Raw genomic sequence first — 20,336 nt, forward strand, 5'->3', positions numbered from 1 at the left:
GCAGGAATAAAACTGATGTACAGGCATTTAGCACAGAGCTAACTGGAATTCTGTATTTCCAGCCTGTGACTTTGAAGTAAATTTTGTTCCAGGTCCAAGTTCCTTTTTAAAAACCAAGTTTAGAATAAAATTAAAATAGTGTTCAGGTTCAGAAAATATAAACTTACAAATATAAAAGGAAGTTCAGTACTATATTTGACATATTTTATATTATTTTATGATTGTATGCACACCACCTGTTGGCATTTCACAATACACTTGACAGATAAAGTGTTTTTTCGAGGTTTTACATGTGTTCAGTAACAACTGAAATGCTCGTTTTGTTTCCTGAGTTACAGTGAAGCATCAAACTTCTGTACATTACATCCTTTGAGTTACTTCTAGCACACTCAGAAGTAGAAAAGATCCAACTGTAGAACCTCCTGCTGTGTGGTGCCCTGCAGTACAGTGTTATGCTGACCATCCTACCAATGGTCTGTTAGAGATTATTAAAATCTGAAGTTCTAGTTTTCTGTGAAATGACAACTTCAGAGCTCAAACTCTTGTAATTTAGAAATGAATTTTCCCTGCAGGAACTTCTCTTGAAATCAACATGTTTTCTGAATGTTTCTCTTTTAACCAACTAACAGCTGTTGTTTCAAAGGAGAAAAGAACAAACCCCATTTTTAGAAAAGCATTCAGCACAGCCTCTTACTTGAGGTCTGACCCAGGGACAGCTCTTCCCCTAAGATTTCCCTGTGGGTGATAAGCTTAGCAGAACAGTAGTGGTTTGCTCCTGCCGTCTGTTCTTTCTTTTGCCTGCTGTGTGCTTCTTAGATCCCTCCCTGATGAGGAGAGCCACAAAGTGGCCACCCAGACCTTTCTGCTTAGGAAAGAGAAGCCAAATAATTGCTAGCTCCACATCCCTCTCTCCTTGGCCCCTTCCCAGCAAAGCAGTGCTGAGCATTGGCTCTTCCCTTACTGCACAACCCCTCCTTGCTTCCCTGGTTGCTGTTTTGCCACCTCTACCACACCTTAGGAGCTCTCCTAATCTTGCAAACTGAAGAAGAGCAATTATCCTCATTTTCTCCCCTTGTTATTAGTTCTGCTCTTCTGTTCTTGCCAACAGATATATTTGTGCCTTTGCTCTGCTGATCTCCCACCTTCTGGAGCCAACATCTCCCATGCAGCCACTCCTGCCAGGCACCACTGTCTGCATCCATTCATGACTCTCACCTCTCACTGCTCTCCACAGGCCTTGCCTTGCCCCTCTACAGAACTGCTCACAGGGCTTCTTTGCCGTTTTCTTCCAACTGAGCTCTGATTGCTGCATTCTTTCTTGCTTTGTGCTTAAGAGGCTGAACTAATTCCCCAGGTGTTCCTTATTGAAAATGTCTCAAAAACAGAAGTAGTTAAGTATTTATATGCCCCTTGTTACTGCATAAGGAAAACACACTTTTCCTATCCTTGTCTGTGTTTGACATTTTCCATAGCAAAATTTACAGGGAGCTTGGTATATGGCCCATTTGTGCATCATATTTTTATTTTGAAACCCACAGAAAAAACAAGACCTCGTTGCCATGAAAAAGTAATGCTCAAGTGTGTAATCATACACACTGTGCCTTATAAAACAAGCTCTGGTTTTGTGTCATGGAACCTGCCTTAGGTTGCTTTCACATAGTCCTTAATAATGACATGGCACCATAAACTTATTTTATGTCTTGCTCTGTAGAGCAGTGTAGTAGGTGGCAGACACAGGTGATTTATATCCTCTCTCACTTCCCTGTGAAAAGTATTAATACAAATGAGAATCGTAGCCTCAACATGTTTCATTTATAAACAGCAGAGATGGACCAAAGTAAATATATGAAGAAGAGTTCAGTCTTTGCCAGCCCCTGATGATTCATGGTGTGATTTTGCCTATGAGCCTTGGGCAGAGTCAAAAAGGATGTTAGATCTTCCCCTGTACCATCCTTTGCAAATCGTTGGATACAGGACTTGTGCATGTGCATGTGCTGTTCAAGGACACACCCTGAATGCTGAGACACACTGCTAGAAAATATGAAGCTTAGCTTTTGGTGAGTGGCAAGTGCTGCATCTGCATCTGGTGCTTGCAAGTCCTGATGCAGACAGAAGAGGAAAGGTGAATGTTGCATCAAAAATAAACCTGATGCTGCAACTGTGACTAGCTGCAGCTTTGGAGAGAGCAGAAAACTAGTTATCCATTAATTTTCCTTGAAGATTTTGATCCCCATATAAAATGATCACTTTTGTCCACTGTTGAAATAGCCAGTTCAGATTTGCACTAAGCAGAATGGAAGGCACTACTAGCATTTGGACTGCCACTGCTCTCAAGCACCATCAAGAAAATACAGTTTTGTTTTCCTTCGTCAGGTCCTTCAGATTCTGTGGGATATTTTCCCACAAAACATCCAAGAAAGTACTCATGAGAGAAGGGAAAGTCAGTTAGGCAAACATTGTTTTTGCTTTATAGCAAGTGTTTTGCCCTAAATCTCTGACTTTCCTGTGACACAGTCCTGCAAGATAAAATGCAACCTCCCAGCAAACACCAAGAGTAAAAAGGGAAAGCAAACAGGAAAATATATTAATGTCTCAAGGAATTTTCTTTTTCTTGCTCTTTCTTCTTACTTCCTTGGTCCATGTTTTCTTTATGAAATCCTGTGGCTGTGACCATCACACCATGGGCAAACAAGCAGGGCAGGGCTTTCATGTTTCTGCTCTCAGCATGGTCCCCACAGCTATTTTGATGGGAGTTGTGGATGGGCAGGAGGGGTGAGCTGAGCTTGGGTGGCCGCTCCATCTTTCAGATGTAATTATATCTCCCTGGTACAAGAAGCAGTTGGTGACTGCAGAGCTTGGACAACTGACAGCCTGAGCCCTTAACCTGGGAGATCCAATGTTGGGAGGAATAATAAAAGGCACTGAAAAATTAAAGAGGAAAGGCTGGTGCAAAGTTTCTGGATATCACAACCCAAGAGCTCTAGGGCACCATGCTGTCAGTGGGAAGAATTAGTGGCTGCAGAAAAAAAGAGAAATGCAGAGATCAGGAGTAATCTGGGGAGCTACAAACACAGAGAGGAGAGACAGGAGGGCAGGCAGCCTGGTCCATGCCTGGGTCATAAATGAGCACGATCTAAGTGTTGGCTCAGTCTGTACAGTGTGTTGTAGGTCTGTTCACCCCTCTGGCCCTACCTGACTTGCTTACTCGCAGGCTGAGACCCCACAGCTGCTTCTGGTTCTCTAGAAGCCTGTCTCTTGGCTGCATGAAACACCCTTGGGAAAGCTGGTCACCAGAAAAGGCAGTTTCCTAACCTAGGGGAAAAGTTGATAGAGCAGTGCCCTGTGGATAAATTAATGTCAGCTTTGCGCGTTCCTGCCCAGCTGCTCCTCCATCCCAGGATGGGAATGCACAGCAAGGTGAAGAGACACAACACAGAGTGCAGATAGGGTGGGCTACAGAGAGGGTGTGTAGCTCTTTGTGCCTTGATGATGTTTGTCACTTGCACAGTGGCTGAAGAACTGAGAGTGTGTAAGGCCTTCTTCTGAACTTAGTGCTGTGTACATCAAAACACTTGTATTTGGCCATTCTGGTATGTATCTTAATGACAAAGTCCTGCACAACTGAAAACAGAATTATAAAATGGGTTTCCTTCTACCTTTATTTTTTTCTAAAACAGGTCTGAAGAAAGAAGTACAAAAAGATCAGGATGCTAGCAGACCAGCTGCCTCATCACCTAAGAGATCAGCAGTAACAGCCACCAAGCTCCATTCACCAGGTATTTATGAAGCCAAAGGCACTGTTTCAGGGAAGAGTTAAACTTACCAAATTTGCATCTCATGTTAAAATACTTAAATCTGAGACCTACTATTGTTAAGTGAAGACTGATTGTGTCCAAGGTTCATTAAGCTGGTTGTGAGTACAGCAGGCTTTATAATACCAAAGCACGAGTTGAATAGACTTTTTTTTTCTTTGTTATAAACATGCAATCATATTTCCTTCAAAACAAAGAGTTGTTTCTTTTACATGTTTAAAGGCACAGGGATATTTTTTTAATTAAATTTTCCTATATAAAAAGAGAACAGACGGATATGGTGAAATGAAAGACACCTGAGGTGATTTACCTGGAGTGACAGTACATTACTCGGTATCTATTTGTGCTGTTGTGCCAAGGCACTAAATTTCCTGGGCTATTTCTATGCATAATTGGAGAAAGATTATCTATAGAAATAACCTTCAGAGTGCTACTGGGGCATTGTCAACTTATGCCTCAATATTGAGCACAAACACATGGTTTTAGCATTTCTAAAGAATGTCTTTGTTTATTTACTAAAACGAAGAGAAGTTATTTCTATTTATGTCTACTAAGTGTACATTAACAAATGTATAAAGGATCTAAAGGCTTTTGTAAGGATGGCCTTTGGCTGATCTGAATGCTTCTAAAATGACAGGGCATGGTCCCACTGATTTCTTTGTGCTTGCAGTTTATCTTTTGTTTTGTTGCATCATTTCTCAGACTCTACTTAAAAACTTTAAATGTTATCTCTACATAGTTATGTGAGACTTGAGTTGTAATTATCAGGGGTAGAACCCTGTGTTTCTTCATTTGATGATAAAGTATAAAACATGTAGAACAGTTCTTTGACACCTATAACTTGCATCAGGGGTCTCTAAACTCAATCCCTTTTCTTCTCCTTCCCAACCAACAAAACCAAGAAAGCAGAAGGCTAAATTTATTCTTCCCATGCACCAACAGGAATCAGAACTCCTCTCCTTCCCAAGATACAAGGGAGATAAGATTAACTTAACTCCATCTGCCAAATCATATAATTTTCAGGCTATTTTGCACCTGGGGAGGTCACCAAGAGAGATCCAAAGGAAAATGTTTTGCAGAGTGTCAGACCAGTAGTTCACCAGCATTTATAATGATGGGAGTCTAGTTTAGGCACCAGCACTGATGGTAGCTGTAAAAGTGTGTTACAGGGCAGATTATTTGCTTCCACTAGAGTTAGAAAGCACAATAAAACATAGACTTATTTGTACTGTGCATTTGCATTGTCTTAAGGAGGCTTGTATCTTTCCATGGATAGCTTAATTATTTTCAAGGCTTAATTTTTGGCATATCCAATTAATGAAGCCTCAAAGGTTTCTTCATTCTCATGACATGTTGAGTAACTGCCCTCTCTTCATCAGACTGATTTAGAATTTCTTAAGCTTGGTTGTCTGAAATTATGGCAACCTAAAATTGTTTATCACCATAAGGATCAAACAAGAAAAGAAATTTCATATTAATTAACTTTTTTAGAGTGGCCTTTAGCATTCTTTGAAATAACAACAGCAATAACAGAGCAATCCTTTCACCTATTAAATAATTAAAAAAAAAATAATCAGATCAGCCATTTAACAGGACAAGGAGTGAGCATCTCTGGGGCTCAGGAGCAGTAGCATAACCTTTCCTCCATCAGCATCACAATCTCCTGCAGAATTTACACTTTGTGATAGCAGAGCATGTGTTCCTTGGGTAGCTCCATCATAGGTACACGTAGCCATGAAACAGGCTCTAAACTTTCTGAGTGCTGTTTCTAGCTTGTTCTTCCACCGTTACTGGCCTCCTCACATGCAGTTCCTTTTATTTAGTGCTGCTTTTTGACTGTCATACAATTTTTTTTTGCTAGGCTTGAATCTGATCTTTAGTATTTGGATCAGTTCTGAAGACCGGCAAGGGAGTTTTGAGATGCAGTCATGTAGGGTTCTCAGTTGTATCTATTGATGCAATACCATTCCTGAAATCTGTGTAGGAGCAGGTGTACATAGATGCAGGTGATCTCCTTCCACCCCACTGCAGGATGGTGCCATCTGTTTCTGACATCTGTCACTCTATCAATTCTCTCAAAGTCATTTCCTCACTTTCCTTACAAAAATGTCAGAAATTGAACAGTTCAAAGGCAAATAAATTGCATTCCCCATCTAAATCCTCATGGACTGTGTTAATTATGAGTATATACTTGTTATGTCTCCTTAGTTCAAACAATCCAGTAGATTAAAAAAAAAAGTGGGAGTTTTGAGGTAGATCAAAGGAATTCAGTGACTCCAGTGTACACTGGGTCTACCCCCCTGGTCCCACCATCAGCAAAAACGACATTCAGGATCAGGGCCAACATCATTAATACATACCCTGTTTTGTACAGAGCAACAGAAGTGACACCTCAATGGCAAAATAAGCTTAGTAAGCTGCTTTTCAGACCCAGATGAACAAAGAAATTCAGATTTATCCCTGAGGAGAATAGCACAGTTTAATTTACAAGGACAACTTATAATACTGACAAGGACAACATGGAGATGTGATCTTCAAAAGTTCCAGTGAACAGGAAAGCTAGAAAGATATAAGACAAAACAACTTTATGAGTTTCTGTTTTAATTAATACTGGTCTGACTTCAAGGACTTCCCCCTGCACTCCTCCCTATGCCTTCTGTTGTAGCATCACCATGTTGCCTCAACAGCCCACAATTTTTATACTAAAAAGACAGGTATTTATGGCTGCTACTTTAATTGATTTCTTATTTTGTGCTGCCTAGTTAAGAGCCCCTTTACATGAATTAAAGAACCTGTAAGAAAATACCATTCCTGCACAAACAGTTGTACAAGCTTTAACTGACATGAAAATGAATGGAGGGCAATAGAAATGCTGGTTGAACTGTCTTGATGACAGAAAGTCCTCTCCTGCAACCTGCATTGACTTATTAAAGGTCTTGCAGCATCATGAAGTCAGTCCTGTTGTGAAATCTGGTATTCCTCTTTGGAAATGCAAGTCATGGGCCCAAAGAGTTTCAAAGGCTGTTTTGCACTTGTGGCTCTGTGCAGTTGCAGCATGAGATACTTGGAGACCTGAGGGAGCACCTCTGCTGGAGCTAGCTCCCTGTAACCTTAACCTGGAGCCAGAATGTAGCCAAGGAAGTTGGAATTTATGTTCCCAATGGTTCCACATAAGCTGGAAATCTGAAAAAGTAGGGGTATGCTGCTGGGGTATTGCTCTGGCAAAGCCATACTGCTTCTCTGTCTGATCTAGTAAAATTGCCCTAAGGATGCATTTGCACACCCAGGACACAGCCTTAAAGATCTAAAATATCTAAAGCATATCTGACAAAATTACCTCTGGAACACTGCTCTGTGGCACAAATTGGCTCAAACTAACACCAGCAGATGCATCTCTGTGGAAGGATTCTTTTGGTTTTTAGGGAAGGGGTGGCTAATATCCATGGCAGAAGACTGTCCCCTGTTAAGTGCATTGCAAGGAGTGGCTGGAGACGTTTCTGTATTGTTTTTCAGGAACTGTGTACTACAAGACTAGAAAACTGCAAATACCATTTTTTTCAGATACCTGCATACCCAGCCCTATCTGCTAACACAGAAATGTTTATTTTTTTATCTGTATCCAGACCAGTGTCCACCATCTCTAGTAGCACATGAGAACAAGGTGTCTGACTCTACTGACTCTCCTAGGCTAAAAGAGACTAGTGGAAGGAGCTGAGGAAGTGAACCAGAGATTCCTGACCACTATTCAGGAATGAGCTGAAAAGCATCAGCTTTTAGCAAAAAGAATCAGTAATCTGTGCAAAGGTGTTTCCCAGCCAACCATAAAGGTTTGCAGAGTAGGGTTCTGAGAAAGCTAGTAAGATAAAGACAAAACAGATTGTCCAAGCAGTGGCTCAAACAAACTGACACTACCCCTTCATGCTTTATCCTCGTAACTGAGTATATCCAGAGAAATTAATAGTTGGCTCAAGCAGGATATGAGCATAACGTAGGATAAAAGCCTTTCTTCCCTGAAGTGGCTTATCATGAGTAAGCTTTAGTATTTGTGCCATTCCTGTGAGTATGACACTGTATTTGAGCTGATATCCCAAACACAAGCTACATTAGTGGTTTCACATCTTCATATGGGATCAGGCTTGCTTCAAGATGACCTGGAGCACATCACAGGAACCAGAGTCTGCCTGGACCCATCTCTGCAGGCAAACCATATAGTGATTCTGTGTTACAAGTGTTACTGGTAGTGCAGAGACAGCAGCTATGCAGAGCCACTGGTGTAACCAGTCAGCATTACGTGGTACCTGGTGGCATTTCTGCATGTATCTGGTTTATCTTGCAACTTTAGAAGTGTTAGAAAGGGGAGAGCAAGGGAAACTGGCTAGGTAGACTGCAGTGTTGTTGATAAAAATAAGTAGTGATATCCCAATGGCAAACCCCCCATGCTATGTTTGCATTAAGGGAGGAACAGCTTCAGCCCCACATTGTCCCATTTGGAGGCAAAAGGAAATCTGCAAAGATGAAGGAAATCTGGCATCTCTGTCAAGTCACCAAACTTGGGGTTCAGGTGGCTAAAGAAATCATGTGTAGAGTGTAAATGCATTCCAACCTTTTTTCCACATCCACAACAGGGTAAGATGAATCTCAACCTGGAAATGCCCATTTCTCTCACTGCCATTCACGAGAGTTCAGCATCACAAGTGCAGATGTAGATCACTGTACTTGTAGATATCTAATATAGGTGAGATGAATCTTTCCTCTAACTGCCTCAGTTATAGGTAAGATACTCTTAGAAGAGCTCTCCTCAACTCACAACAGACCTTCAAGCTCAAGCCTGAGGTGAGATGACTGTTATAAAGCTCTGAGCATGGCCCCCAATGATCATATTTCATTGTGATCTCGCCTTTTGTTATTTCTTCTTATAAGTCATTACAGATCTGTGTGAATGCTACAGACCCTTTTTTCTTTTGAAGGACCGAGTCACAAAGGCCTTAGAAACACATAAAGGTCATGTCCATACTTATAAAGTGACCCTGGTTGTCTTCTCTCCTTTGTAGGACATCCCAAGCAAAGGCCAACCACCCCAAAGAATGGCTTCTCCCCCAAACCAGGAGAGGGCCGAGATGCTGAGAAGCAGTTAATTCAGAGACTAAAGGAAAAGTGTGATGAGCAGTCCCGACGATTAAGCAATATTCAAGATGAATTTAAAAGGGCCAGCTGTGGCTTTGATGTCTTTGCTATAACAACACAGCACTTTTTCAGGCAGGTAAGTGCAATGGGTACTTTTTGCCATTGGAAAGACATTTTGCCTTTGCACCAGCCACTTGTCCAAATTTATTCCATAGTTGCTGAAACTTTGTTCATGGGAGGAAAGCATGTCATTTCTTTGCAACAGTTATTATGAGGAGGGAATTATAATTTGATGCCATGGATTTGAAAAGCAAAGTTCAGGAACTTGGAAGAGGGGGAATTGTGACTGAAGCATTTGTCACAAGCACGGGGAGGGGGTTTCAGGATATTTTTAGGAGTGAAGCAGATGCAGAAACTTAGAAGTCGCAGTCCCTGACTGCTACAGCTGGAATGGAAAGTGTAACTGAGATGTTGACACTTACAAAACAAAGGCAAAAACAATCCATGTAGTTAGTCAACAAAAAGTGTTGGATGAAGGAAAATATTTACTTTCTCACAGATGTTTAAACACAGATTTTAAAAGATGATCACAGTAACCATGAAGGACTTGTTAGGTGTTGATTGCTTCAAAACTGTTTAAGTTCAAGAAGGACAGGGAACTGCTTGAAAGAGTCCAGCACAGAGCCACAAAGATGACTAAGGGAGTGGAACATCTCCCTTATGAGGAAAGGCTAAGGGAGCTGGGTCTCTTTAGCTTGGAGAAAAGGAGACTGAGGGGTGACCTCATCAATGTTTACAAATATGTAAGGGGTGAGTGTCAGGGAGATGGAGTTAGGCTTTTCTCAGTGATGACCAGTGACAGGACAAGGGGTAATGGGTGCAAATTGGAGCATAGGAGGTTCAAGGTGAATATCTGAAAAAATGTTTTTATTGTGAGAGTGACAGAGCACTGGAACAGGCTGCCCAGGGAGGTTGTGGAGTCTCCTTCACTGGAGACATTCAAAACCCACCTGGATGCGTTCCTGTGTGATGTGCTCTGAGTGTTCCTGCTCTGGCAGGGGGGTTGGACTAGGTGATCTTTTGAGGTCACTTCCAATCCCTAGGATTCTATGATTCTATGATTAAGCTGGTGTCCCAACTACTCTGTTAAACAGGCAGACAGACGATCACTAGCAGTTGGAACTGAGGTTTGGATAATATCCTTGGTTGCTGCTTGTCTACTTTTGGAAGAGGCAAGAGAAACCTTTCAGTACTAAATGGGAGAAAGTAAACCAAGAAATGAAACCGATTCAAACAGTCTTTACAAATTCTGAAATACATTATTCAGGTTTGTTGTTGGGGTTTTTTTATTAGTGGGAAAGGTTACCTTTCAACAAATAGTGTAGTTATTTGTGGTTACTTTTTTCTAAGGAGGAGCTGATCTTGCTTGGGGGAGCTTCACTGAACTGAAAATCAGGGAATTTTTAAGAAGTACTAAGTATTTTAAATACCTTCCCAGGGGATTTTCCCCCAAACACTCTTTTTCTTTAGTCTTGACATCTCTGGGCGTGATGGACATTTCTAAAATTTGGGGGGTTTTTTTGCTTTTTGAGGGTTTTTTTGAGCTGACTGTGGAGTATCTTTAATTAAAGAAAAGGGAAACAAAAAAGGGCAGAGCAGTGTCTGCTCAGTTTTGTCAATGCTTTGTCCACTGGGGGAGAGATTTTTCATCTCATGCATCATTCACAGTTTGCTGAAAGAATTCTGGAAGCTTGGGCATATGTCCTTTGTGTCCTCTGGATATGTTTTAAATGAGAACAGCTGCTGCAGCTGAGCCTTGAGATGCCTCTCATCCTGTTGGTACTTGTTAGTTATGTCCTGAGAACGCTTCCTAAATTGAACACCTTGAGGGACTTTATTTAATAGAGTCTTCTCCAAGTCCTGGCTGGTCATAGCTGTGCCTCATATTCCCAGCTCCTCTGCACTATCAGGCCAGCTGGGGGTTTGCAATAATACTGCCCTGAGTTCCTGGAAGGCTTGGAATTAAAAAATCATATACCTGTGGAATTTAAGCATCTTAAGACTCAGGCAGGTTTAGATGTATGGGGTTGGGTTTTTTCAGAAAAAATTGTGTTGGCAGGGTTTGTGTTGTTAAGACAGCATGGAAAAAGAAACTTTTCCCATGATAAAAATACTAATTATGTGTGTTTGTTTCTGAGGAATCTGCAGGCAAGGTGGTTGAGGTCTGAGCAAAACTGCAGTTTGACAAGGGAATAATACTCATTCAGGAACAGGTGGGGCCTTATTCCAAAGAGGTTTGGTGTTGATTTGTCCAACTTGCAGTTCTGCTCTGCTAAGCAGGGGGCCTGATCCTGGATTCATGCTAGGGAGTCTCTTTGATCTGATAGTCAACCATAGCCTAATTTTAGTATGTGTCTCTTCTTTATGAACTGGAGATTAATTCTGTTGGAAAATGGGTTCCCAAGCAGCAAGAACTGGATTGATTCTTAAAAGATCATCCAAGGATCAGTGTTTTCTACACAGGAAGGAGTGTCCCAGTGCCCATGGCTCTCTACTCTTGCTCACACTGTTTCTGTTCTCTCTCCAAAGTTGGGAAAAACACCAGTGCTCTTTAAAGACCCATTTGTAGTTGAGGCATGACCTGTCCCCATGCACAGAGGCTTTGGATAGTCCTCCAGATTCAGGCAGGTTGCTTGGACTCGCTTTTATACAGGATTTGATGTACCCTTACTAGTCCCACCATAGTTTGCCTCTCTTGCATGCCTGAAAAGTCCAGCAGACAGGTTTAGTTGGAGAAAGAAAGTGTCAATATATAGTAAAGAGTGTTGGCCCATACGAGCAGCTTCTTTGAGCACTTTCCAGTTTTAAGCACTTGCTGTAGCAACCTTAAGGCTGGATGACCATTTTCTTTGAGCCTTGTTGGATTTATTTTCTGGCTGTTCCAGTCCACTGCTGAATTGTGTCCTGAATCATCTCTCATTCCCTGCTGAAAATGCTCTTAACAGGCAAATTTCATTTAATAGGCATCAAGGAGTGCCCAACATGGAGCAGTGCACAGCAGGACGTAGCAGTGCATAGCACAGACCCACTAAATGACAGCTAAAGCAATTTCCTCTCCTGGGGAAGAGCCTGGGCACTCAGAGCAACTGATGCCTGAGACAGTGGACAAAAAAAAAAAAAAAAAAAGATAAAGCAGCAGTTCTGACCTAGCATTTAGCTAACTGCAAAAAGTAATTATTACAGTGCTGGTGGACAGCCTGGCTATTCATTATTATTTAATTAGCAGGTGGATTAGTTAAGACCCTCAGATATGCATGTTTGACTCCTGTTGACTTTAGGGGCTGCTTCAAACTTACTCTGAAGAACTTTGTCCTTGATGTTGGATGGTGATCATATCAATAGAACCATTGTGCTGTGAGGGGTACTCCTAAGTGAACAACTGATTGGCGGGAACTGGAGTGATACTGTGAAGGTGATACCATCAGAGCTTTTCAGAGCAAATATCACGAGCAGCTCCCTCTGACTCGAGTCACTCCTCACCTGCTCTGACTTGGTAGCCCAGTGATAACGCCTGTTGGGCCATTGCAGCCCAGTTCAGCAGAGTAGCCAGCAGCAGTCCCTCTTGGAAGTGGTAACAGTGCCATCTAAAGGAGAGTAGCCCTCACTGACAAACTCTGGAGGACAAATCTTTCCGGGCATCAACAGTGAGAGGGGGAAAAAAAACAAAATAATTACATTGGTATCTCTGGTACCTTCAGAGCAGCAGTGTTTGTGCTGAGGGTGTCATGGCCAAACAGCACCCAGAGCCTGGAAACTGAGCTAATGCCTTCCTGCCTGCACAGCATTCCTGAGCAGCCAAAAAGGGGAGTCCTATTAGTAAGTTCTGCCTCTGAAATTTCAAATTAGGACCACAGATCTCCAGCACATGTGAGGGGCAAGGGATCTTTCTGCACTGCAGGCCCCAAGGATGGGAGTAGGTAAGGGAAAGGGTTGTGCTGGGGTATTTTGTCCTGTGCTCTGTGTGGGCCTGGAGAGGTTTCCAGACTTGCAGCACAACCTTTAGCTACAGTCTTTATCACAGAGAAGAAACTGCCCAGGACAGGTCCCAGCAAGTGGGTGCTATTAGATCAGATGGGAGTGAGGGAACCACACAGATGTCCTGAGCTAGAGCTGGGACAGCACTGCAGTACTTGATGACATCCCAGTACTTTCTGTCTTCACTGGGGAAGACATGTCACCAGCAACCAGTGTGTGTTTTTCTCCACAATCAAGTGTGTGTTACTTTTGGGTGGATATACAACACACATCTTCCAGACAAGTAAATGCATGTAGCAATGTCCTGCAAAATCTGGGATGGACAAGGAAAACTTTTCCCCATTCAAATAAGAGATACGTGTATGCTGTTTCAGTTTCATGAACGGACAACGTATCACCCAGTGACATGTAACTACCTTCTCCAAATGCTTATTACCTCTTGTGTTAGAGGCCAAATTGGTTGCAGTGGTTATAAGCTGCTTGGGACTTCCCACCGTTGCCTCCAAAACATTGGGGCTAACATTTCAAGTGCTTATCTCAGGCTGAGCTGAAAATGGTTTATTTTCACAACTGTCTTTGAAAGGGAGTTCAGGAGAAATGTATCTATTGCTTGTGCCTGGTGGTGGCACAGTGGTAAGAAGCCAGAACTTACCAGAAAGACTGACCTTCTGGTTTTCAGTGGTACTGCTTTCCCAAGATTTGCAAAATATGTTAGAATTTAGCCCAAGCACAGTCTGCAGAAAAGTGCCATTCTTCTCCTTCATAATTTTTACAACTTGGCTAGATTTCCTATATTGAGCAAGTTCAATCTTTTCTTTGCTCCTGCTGGAGACCAGAGCAGTCAGAACAACTCAATCTTTTCATTCTGTATCCTGGAAAATAAATCCATTTTGGACTCATCAAACCCTGACAGTTTAGGGATCTGAAACAAAACACTTGATTTACTTGGGACGAAAAAATTAGAAAGAAGCTTTGTAATTTTTTAGAGCTTTCTAAATTGTGTTTTAAGTAGAAATGTACAAGATTTGGTATTGTGGGCTGCTACTTAGGGTAAAACAGAGCAGTAAGAATTGAGAGGCTGAGGGAGCTGGGTCACTTTAGCTTGGAGAAGAGGAGACTGAGGGGTGACCTCATCAGTGTTTACAAATTTGTTAAGGGTGAGTGTCAGGAGGACAGAGCCAGGCTTTTTCCAGTGATGTCCAGAGACAGGACAAGGGGTAATGTGTGCAAACTGGAACATAGGAGATTCTGCCTGGACATGTTCCTGTGTGACCTACTCTAGAGGATCCTGCTCTAGTAGGGAGGTTGAACTGAATGATCTTTCGAGGTCCCTTCCAACCCTGAACATTCTGTGATTCTATGATTCTTGCAAGCATTATGATGAAGGCTCTATAATGCAGCTGCTGTGAGATCTGCACGACACTCAGATGTGGTCAATCTGCTCAAGTAATGGATCAGGTTTGTGAACTGAAGGCAACTGCCTCCTGCACGTCCCCTTCTTATTTGCTGTGGATGCTAAAAGACAGGCAGCGAGAAAGTAAGGTTATGTAGGAATAGAAATCTTGAAGCAGCTGAATATCTTTCCCCTCCTGGGAATGGAGGATGTTACCAGAGGATGCTACACAGGGCCTACAGGAAGATCATTTCATCCAAGCTCTCCACCTGTGTCCCAGAGGGTGTCCCTCATTTTCTTCTTGCACAGCACCTCTGGGTACTCAGTGCTCTGCTGCTGTGAGGGAGGTGGGAGTGGGGATGGGTGGAGCAGTCCCCTGCTCTGTAGGTTTTGTTTAGCTGTGTGCTCCTGGTTAACATAGGTCCCATATCGGGATTTCCTCTGTGATGTGGACTCATTTGCACAAGCTGATTTCTCACTGCAAATTATAAGATATTCTCTGCCTCTGAGGTGCACCCTCTTCTCCTGGGTCTGGCCAGGTCTCCGTATGGGTAGTTACCTGGCCTTGTTTTGGAACAACCTCCCCAATTATGTTTGTATCCTTTGGTTGGAGAAGAATGTTGTTAGTTCCACATAAATATTTCAAATGTCAAGCTAAAAAAGAAATAGCCCCAGGCAATCTAACACTCCTCTTAAAGAGGTTTGAAATGTCCATTAAAAATTAAAGATCTCTTTATTTGCATGTTTTCCTCAAAAATATGTATTTAGGCTGTGTGCCAAGCATCAGGTAAAGGTGAATTTGTTTTCTCCTTTTGTTTATATTATTGAATTCTGTGTAAGCAACTGACTTTGATAGCCTTGATTTTATACTGCATTCCGAGGAGAAAAAGCAGAATGAGGGTCAGGAGTGGCTCTTGTGATGGTGGCAGCCTCCAAGCTGAGTATTTGGCTTCTGGTAGACTTGAAGGATTTGGCAATGCACTGGGAGTTGTGTGAAAAGCAGTGATGAGTAATAGAATCCAGTGGTATTGCTGCCTTTGCTCATGCAGGGCACAGAGCAAAAGCCAAATTGCAGTGTTTTCCTGCCAGTTGCTAAGTTCAGCAAAGGACTCAGAAGAAACGTATCCCTCTTCTAAACCCCACACATCTGAAATGCTTCTTTCACAGCCAATATTTCATTTTTTAAGGTTGAGAATTTCTTTTCCACTTTAAACTAGAGGATCTATGTTTAGTGAAGGATCCTGATCTTTGCAAGAAACAACGGTCATACCATCCTGAGCTTACACAGACACCATGAGCTGCTGAGTAAACTGTTCACTTTCCAATCTCTTGTTAGGTTTGGCATTTGTTCCTACAACAGGGAGCTTCATAGAATCATAGAATCTTAGGGGCTGGAAGGGACCTCGAGAGATCATCTAGTCCAACCCCCCTGCCAGAGCAGGGTCACCTAGAGTACATCACACAGGAACTCATCCAGGTGGGTTTTGAATGTCTCCAGTGAGGGAGACTCCACAACCTCCCTGGGCAGTCTGTTCCAGTGCTCTGTCACTCTCACAGTAAAAAAAGCCTGAAGACAATTTGAGCATCTCTCTTCTGCTTGGTCTTAGCACCACAGCCACTCAGCTCTGGCCCTATCAGTTGTACAGAGGTGCATGTGCTTACTGAGGTTGTGTTTCAGGGAAAAACCCTGAAAGAATCAAATATTCCATCCAGTATGGATCTTGGCAGGGTTTGGTAGAGCCATAGCTTCAATCTGTCAATACCAAAATGTTGCAAAGGATCTATTTTGGACTCAAGGTGCCTGTGTTTTTCCATAAATCTTTGCATCATCAGAAAACAAACAAACAGATAATAATGAATAATGATTCTAGCATCCAGAGGCTTTGACACTCTTGGATCAGTACTTTGTGCCACATATGGACTATCAGCATTTGCTTCAAACATGTAAACATCTGTTCTTGGTACAGGCAGTTTAGAATAGAGCTTTCACAGATTCTGTGTGGCTGCTGTGGTTAGACCTGTGGTGGAGTAATTGTGGAACTATTAAGTGCTTTGCATCCATTGACAACATCAGACTGTTCACCAGCTAAGTGGAAATTGTTCTGAACTGACTGAGAGGTAGGCATGCTTTTCTCTGAATTAATAGCTTTCTTGTCTCTGAATTAACAATTTTCATTTTCAGAATTGCCTGAAAAGGAGCTGTAATATTAGTTGTTTCTAAATTGCCTTTCCTGGACAGTTGAAGGGATGAGCCCGTACCTTCCTTGCATAGTGCTAGCAATCAGGGAGCTCCAACACCAGCTAGAATGCTACAGAATTCCTACAGGGCCCACAGACATGTTATGCAGGATGGAGACATTTTGAATGGAGACATTCAAAACCTGCCCAGACATGTTCCTATGTAATCTGTTCTAGGGGACCCTGCTCTAACAGGGGGGTTGGACTAGATGATCTCCAGAGGTCACTTCCAACCCCCACCATTCTGTGATTCTGTGTGATTCTGTGAGTCTTGGAGATTACCATACAGATGTATGTGTTGTTTTTTTTTATTTTTAAATACAATTTTATTTGGGGTTTTATATGGAACAACAATTACCATTCCAGGCAAGAGGTAAGCACCAAGGCACAACTTCAGGCAGGAGGCAAAGCCTCCAGTCCTCTGGAGAAGCACTGTGAGTATCCTGTGGCAAACTTGCAGGCTAGGGTAAGAGATACATACTCAAAGCAGTGGCTAAATACAAGGATTAATTTAGAAATCAACATAGGATGGTTTAATATATGCCATGTATTTGTGTCGGTGCCACGCATGTGACTATAATGTTTGAACTTCTTTCCCATAGTCTTGGAATGTCTTCTGTTGCACATAAAACAGCATTTCACCTTTCTTTAGTTAAATACTGGAAGTTACTGACTTTTAGGTACATTTAAAAAGTGTACTCTTCCCTCGCCTGCCTCAAGGGCATTTTTAAATGTAATTTGCAGAAAGACTTCAGAAAGTTGTTTACTGTGTTCCCTCACTACTGCGTATTCCTAAGCTAGAAAGTTCTTTTGATATAACTCTGTCTCTCAAAAATTGCTGCTGCAGTCCCAGGAGGTGAGAGTGTAAATACTGTTAGTCCTCCTGTGTAGATCCATCACCAGATGCATTCTGAGCTGATGCACAGAGGGATTTTGCAGCAATACAGTGGAATTTTCTCTGTTGATGGAAATTCCTTGCAGATGTGCTCTAGTGCTAAACAAGGCTTGAAAATACAGAGAGACTATAACTACAATTTCAATCTTTAAGCCTTTCAAGACCTTCCCCCACATCTACAGAAATCTCTCATATAAACATACTAACAGAAAAGGAGCTCTTCCTTTATTAGTGAAGTTCTGATCTGATCTTAAATTTTGCAGGTGCAATTTTCTATCCCGTTGCATTCCATGTGGATTGTGGTAACAGATGTTAGAAGCTAGGTAGCCACGTATCTGATCTGTGGACTGCAAGGTTTTGATGAGTGATGGCTGCAGCAAACCAGGCTGACATCAGCTCTGGCTGGAGCTGCTTTGCAGTGCCATGCTGGCTTGCCTCTGTGCCAAGCAAAACCCAAGGCTTCATCCCTCCCCCGCCACCATCCCGTAGCTGGCTGATCCTAACCACATGAAGAGCTTATCTGGGCCTGGCAGTAGTATGGAGTGATTTGTATCATAAAGGGAGCTGGGCCCATTCAAATGAAATGTGTTGTGATGCAACCAGGTGTTAAGGGATAAATGCAAACACAGAATACAGGTCACACCTACAGAACTGTGGTCTACTTCTTGCTTACCTCCCCTTCAGGTCCGAGCTGTCTGGTTCCAGAAAGGAGCTCTAAAAGGTTTCTTCAGGTGCAACCTTCTGGAATTCTCTGGCCTTGCTCTCATCCCTGAGATCTGATTCAAATGCTGCTTCCTACATCCACTTCTCACACATTAGAGAAATAATTTCAGAAAGTGGTGGGCATTTTAATGTCATTATTTGAGATCTGTTTATTGCTATTTCTTCTTAAAGCCAGCTCTAACTACACAGATGCTGGAAACATTGAAAATAGTATAAAGGATGCATTTTTAAAATTAGTTCTAAAGATCATCTGAGTTAGGTTTTTGTTGTATAAAAACACCCCAAACCCATAACTGATAAATTGGATTCTCATTAATATGAGTATGTGCTGTTCCTCTCAGCAGAGCACTGGGAATCTTCCCAATAGGAGAAACCTTGATCCATGTGAAGCCACTGGAATTTTTTTGTCATGTTGCTGTTGCAGGATGTCAGCACTTGTCCCTTGGCCTCAAAAATACAGCAGCTTGAAGTTGTCGTTGGCTTTGGGTCAGAATAACTCAGAAGTGGAAGAGAGGAGAGGATATTCGCTGTTTATTGGGAGAAGAAGCAAACCTTTCTCTATACAGTTAATTTAAGAAAATGGCCATCTGCTTTCAGATACTCAGAGGTTTGGAATTTAGAAATAACCCTGGGGGGGATGTATTCCTGGGCAGAGGGCAGGTGACGAGTTCAACAAAAACAAGCATTTGTTTTAGTTCCTTGTGATCTTGGTGTATAAATGATGTTTCATATGAGGAAACATGAATTCCATGTCAGCAAGAGCTAGTTAATTTTGAATTCACTGCAACTGCTTACTTTATATCATTCCAGACATCAAGAATTAGAAAGCATAGGACTAAAGTATTTTCTCTGGTGCATTTAAATCCATGGCCTTAGAAGGTACTGACATAAAAATAAATGTAAGGCTACACTAGCAGAAATAACAAAAGTCTGAAGGAATTCTGTTTAGATCCTCACATTCTTTTCATATGAGAACTGATTTAAAAATGGAGTCAGCTGGCTGGGCTCTCTCACTTGAGAAACAGAGAGCATGCAGTCTCTGATTATTTGTTGAATTCTAGAGTAAACAACATATTCTTCCAGATATACAATAGTGTAAGTGTAAAATGTAAAAACTATATTAAAAATGTTTGCTGCCGTGTAAGTTGTCTGAATATCATATAAACTTCATGGTACTGAGTAATACACAAAATGTGAAACCCTACTGTCAATCCAAAGGAAATTGCCATTCCAGGCACATTTGGCATGACCTTCAGCTCCAGCTGAATCATCTATCTGAGATTCATGACTGACTGCTCATATCTTCAGAAATCCCCAAATCACTGTATTACATTTTCTGATTTATTATTTTTTTTAAGTTAGGTAAGAATCAAAACAACAGACCTGACCTGATAAATAATATAGTACATGTGTATGTCTAAAGAGCAATGTGGAGAACCATGTTACTGACAACAGAGCTGCATCAGAGAAAATTTGTCCTCTGCCTTCAACTGTAAGAGTGAATGTATTTACTTTTCTCATTTCCTTGGCTCACTGTGGTTTTAGTGTGACAAGATGAAGGGTGCAGAGGCTTGTGACAGGACTCTTCTCCCAGTTGGCAGCATAGTATGGAGGCTGCCATGCAAACTCCACAAATGCCTTTGGCCCAGGGAATCTGTCCCTGTGCTAAGGCCTGTCTCTCCCCAGACTTGCCACTTCTTCCCTGGTTTAGTTTTAACCTCAGTCTGATTCACTGCCCAAACACTTGTGTGACCAGAAGGAAGAAAATAGAGACAAAACAAATGACAAGGAGTAGGGAAGATGAAATCACGTCCTTTGACAGCAGCACTCACTTTTACTGGTTTCAAGCACTCACAGAAGTACAATGTGACTAGCACTTTCAATAAGCAAAACTTGGAAAGATAATTTAGAACTAGTGACCGTTTCCAAATTATGCTCCTTGCAAGCATTGAAAAATTAGCAGTGCTGCAATGGATTATGGGCTTTGAGGCTCACGCTTGTCTTATTGAAAGATAAATTCAGTCTCCCTAATTGTTTGCAGTTCTGGCAGTATACTTGACTTCTGTCTTGTAGATATCAAAACTCTGAGGAAGTCCACCTGGATGTTCTGCCACCA

General features: G+C 42.0%; 1 protein-coding gene across 1 annotated transcript in view; it reads left to right on the forward strand.

Annotated features, from left to right (window-relative positions):
- The window catches only part of MTUS2 (microtubule associated tumor suppressor candidate 2), a 171,605-nt gene that overhangs the window by 117,370 nt on the left and 33,899 nt on the right, over positions 1 to 20,336 (forward strand). Inside the window, exons 5-6 of the mRNA XM_010005655.1 lie at positions 3,678 to 3,776; positions 8,864 to 9,072. Coding sequence (XP_010003957.1) covers positions 3,678 to 3,776; positions 8,864 to 9,072 — 308 coding nt within the window. The remainder of the gene's footprint in view (positions 1 to 3,677; positions 3,777 to 8,863; positions 9,073 to 20,336) is intronic.

This window comes from Chaetura pelagica, unplaced genomic scaffold (assembly GCF_000747805.2).
Source record: "Chaetura pelagica isolate M959 unplaced genomic scaffold, ChaPel_1.0 scaffold269, whole genome shotgun sequence".
Classification (NCBI taxonomy): domain Eukaryota; kingdom Metazoa; phylum Chordata; class Aves; order Apodiformes; family Apodidae; genus Chaetura; species Chaetura pelagica.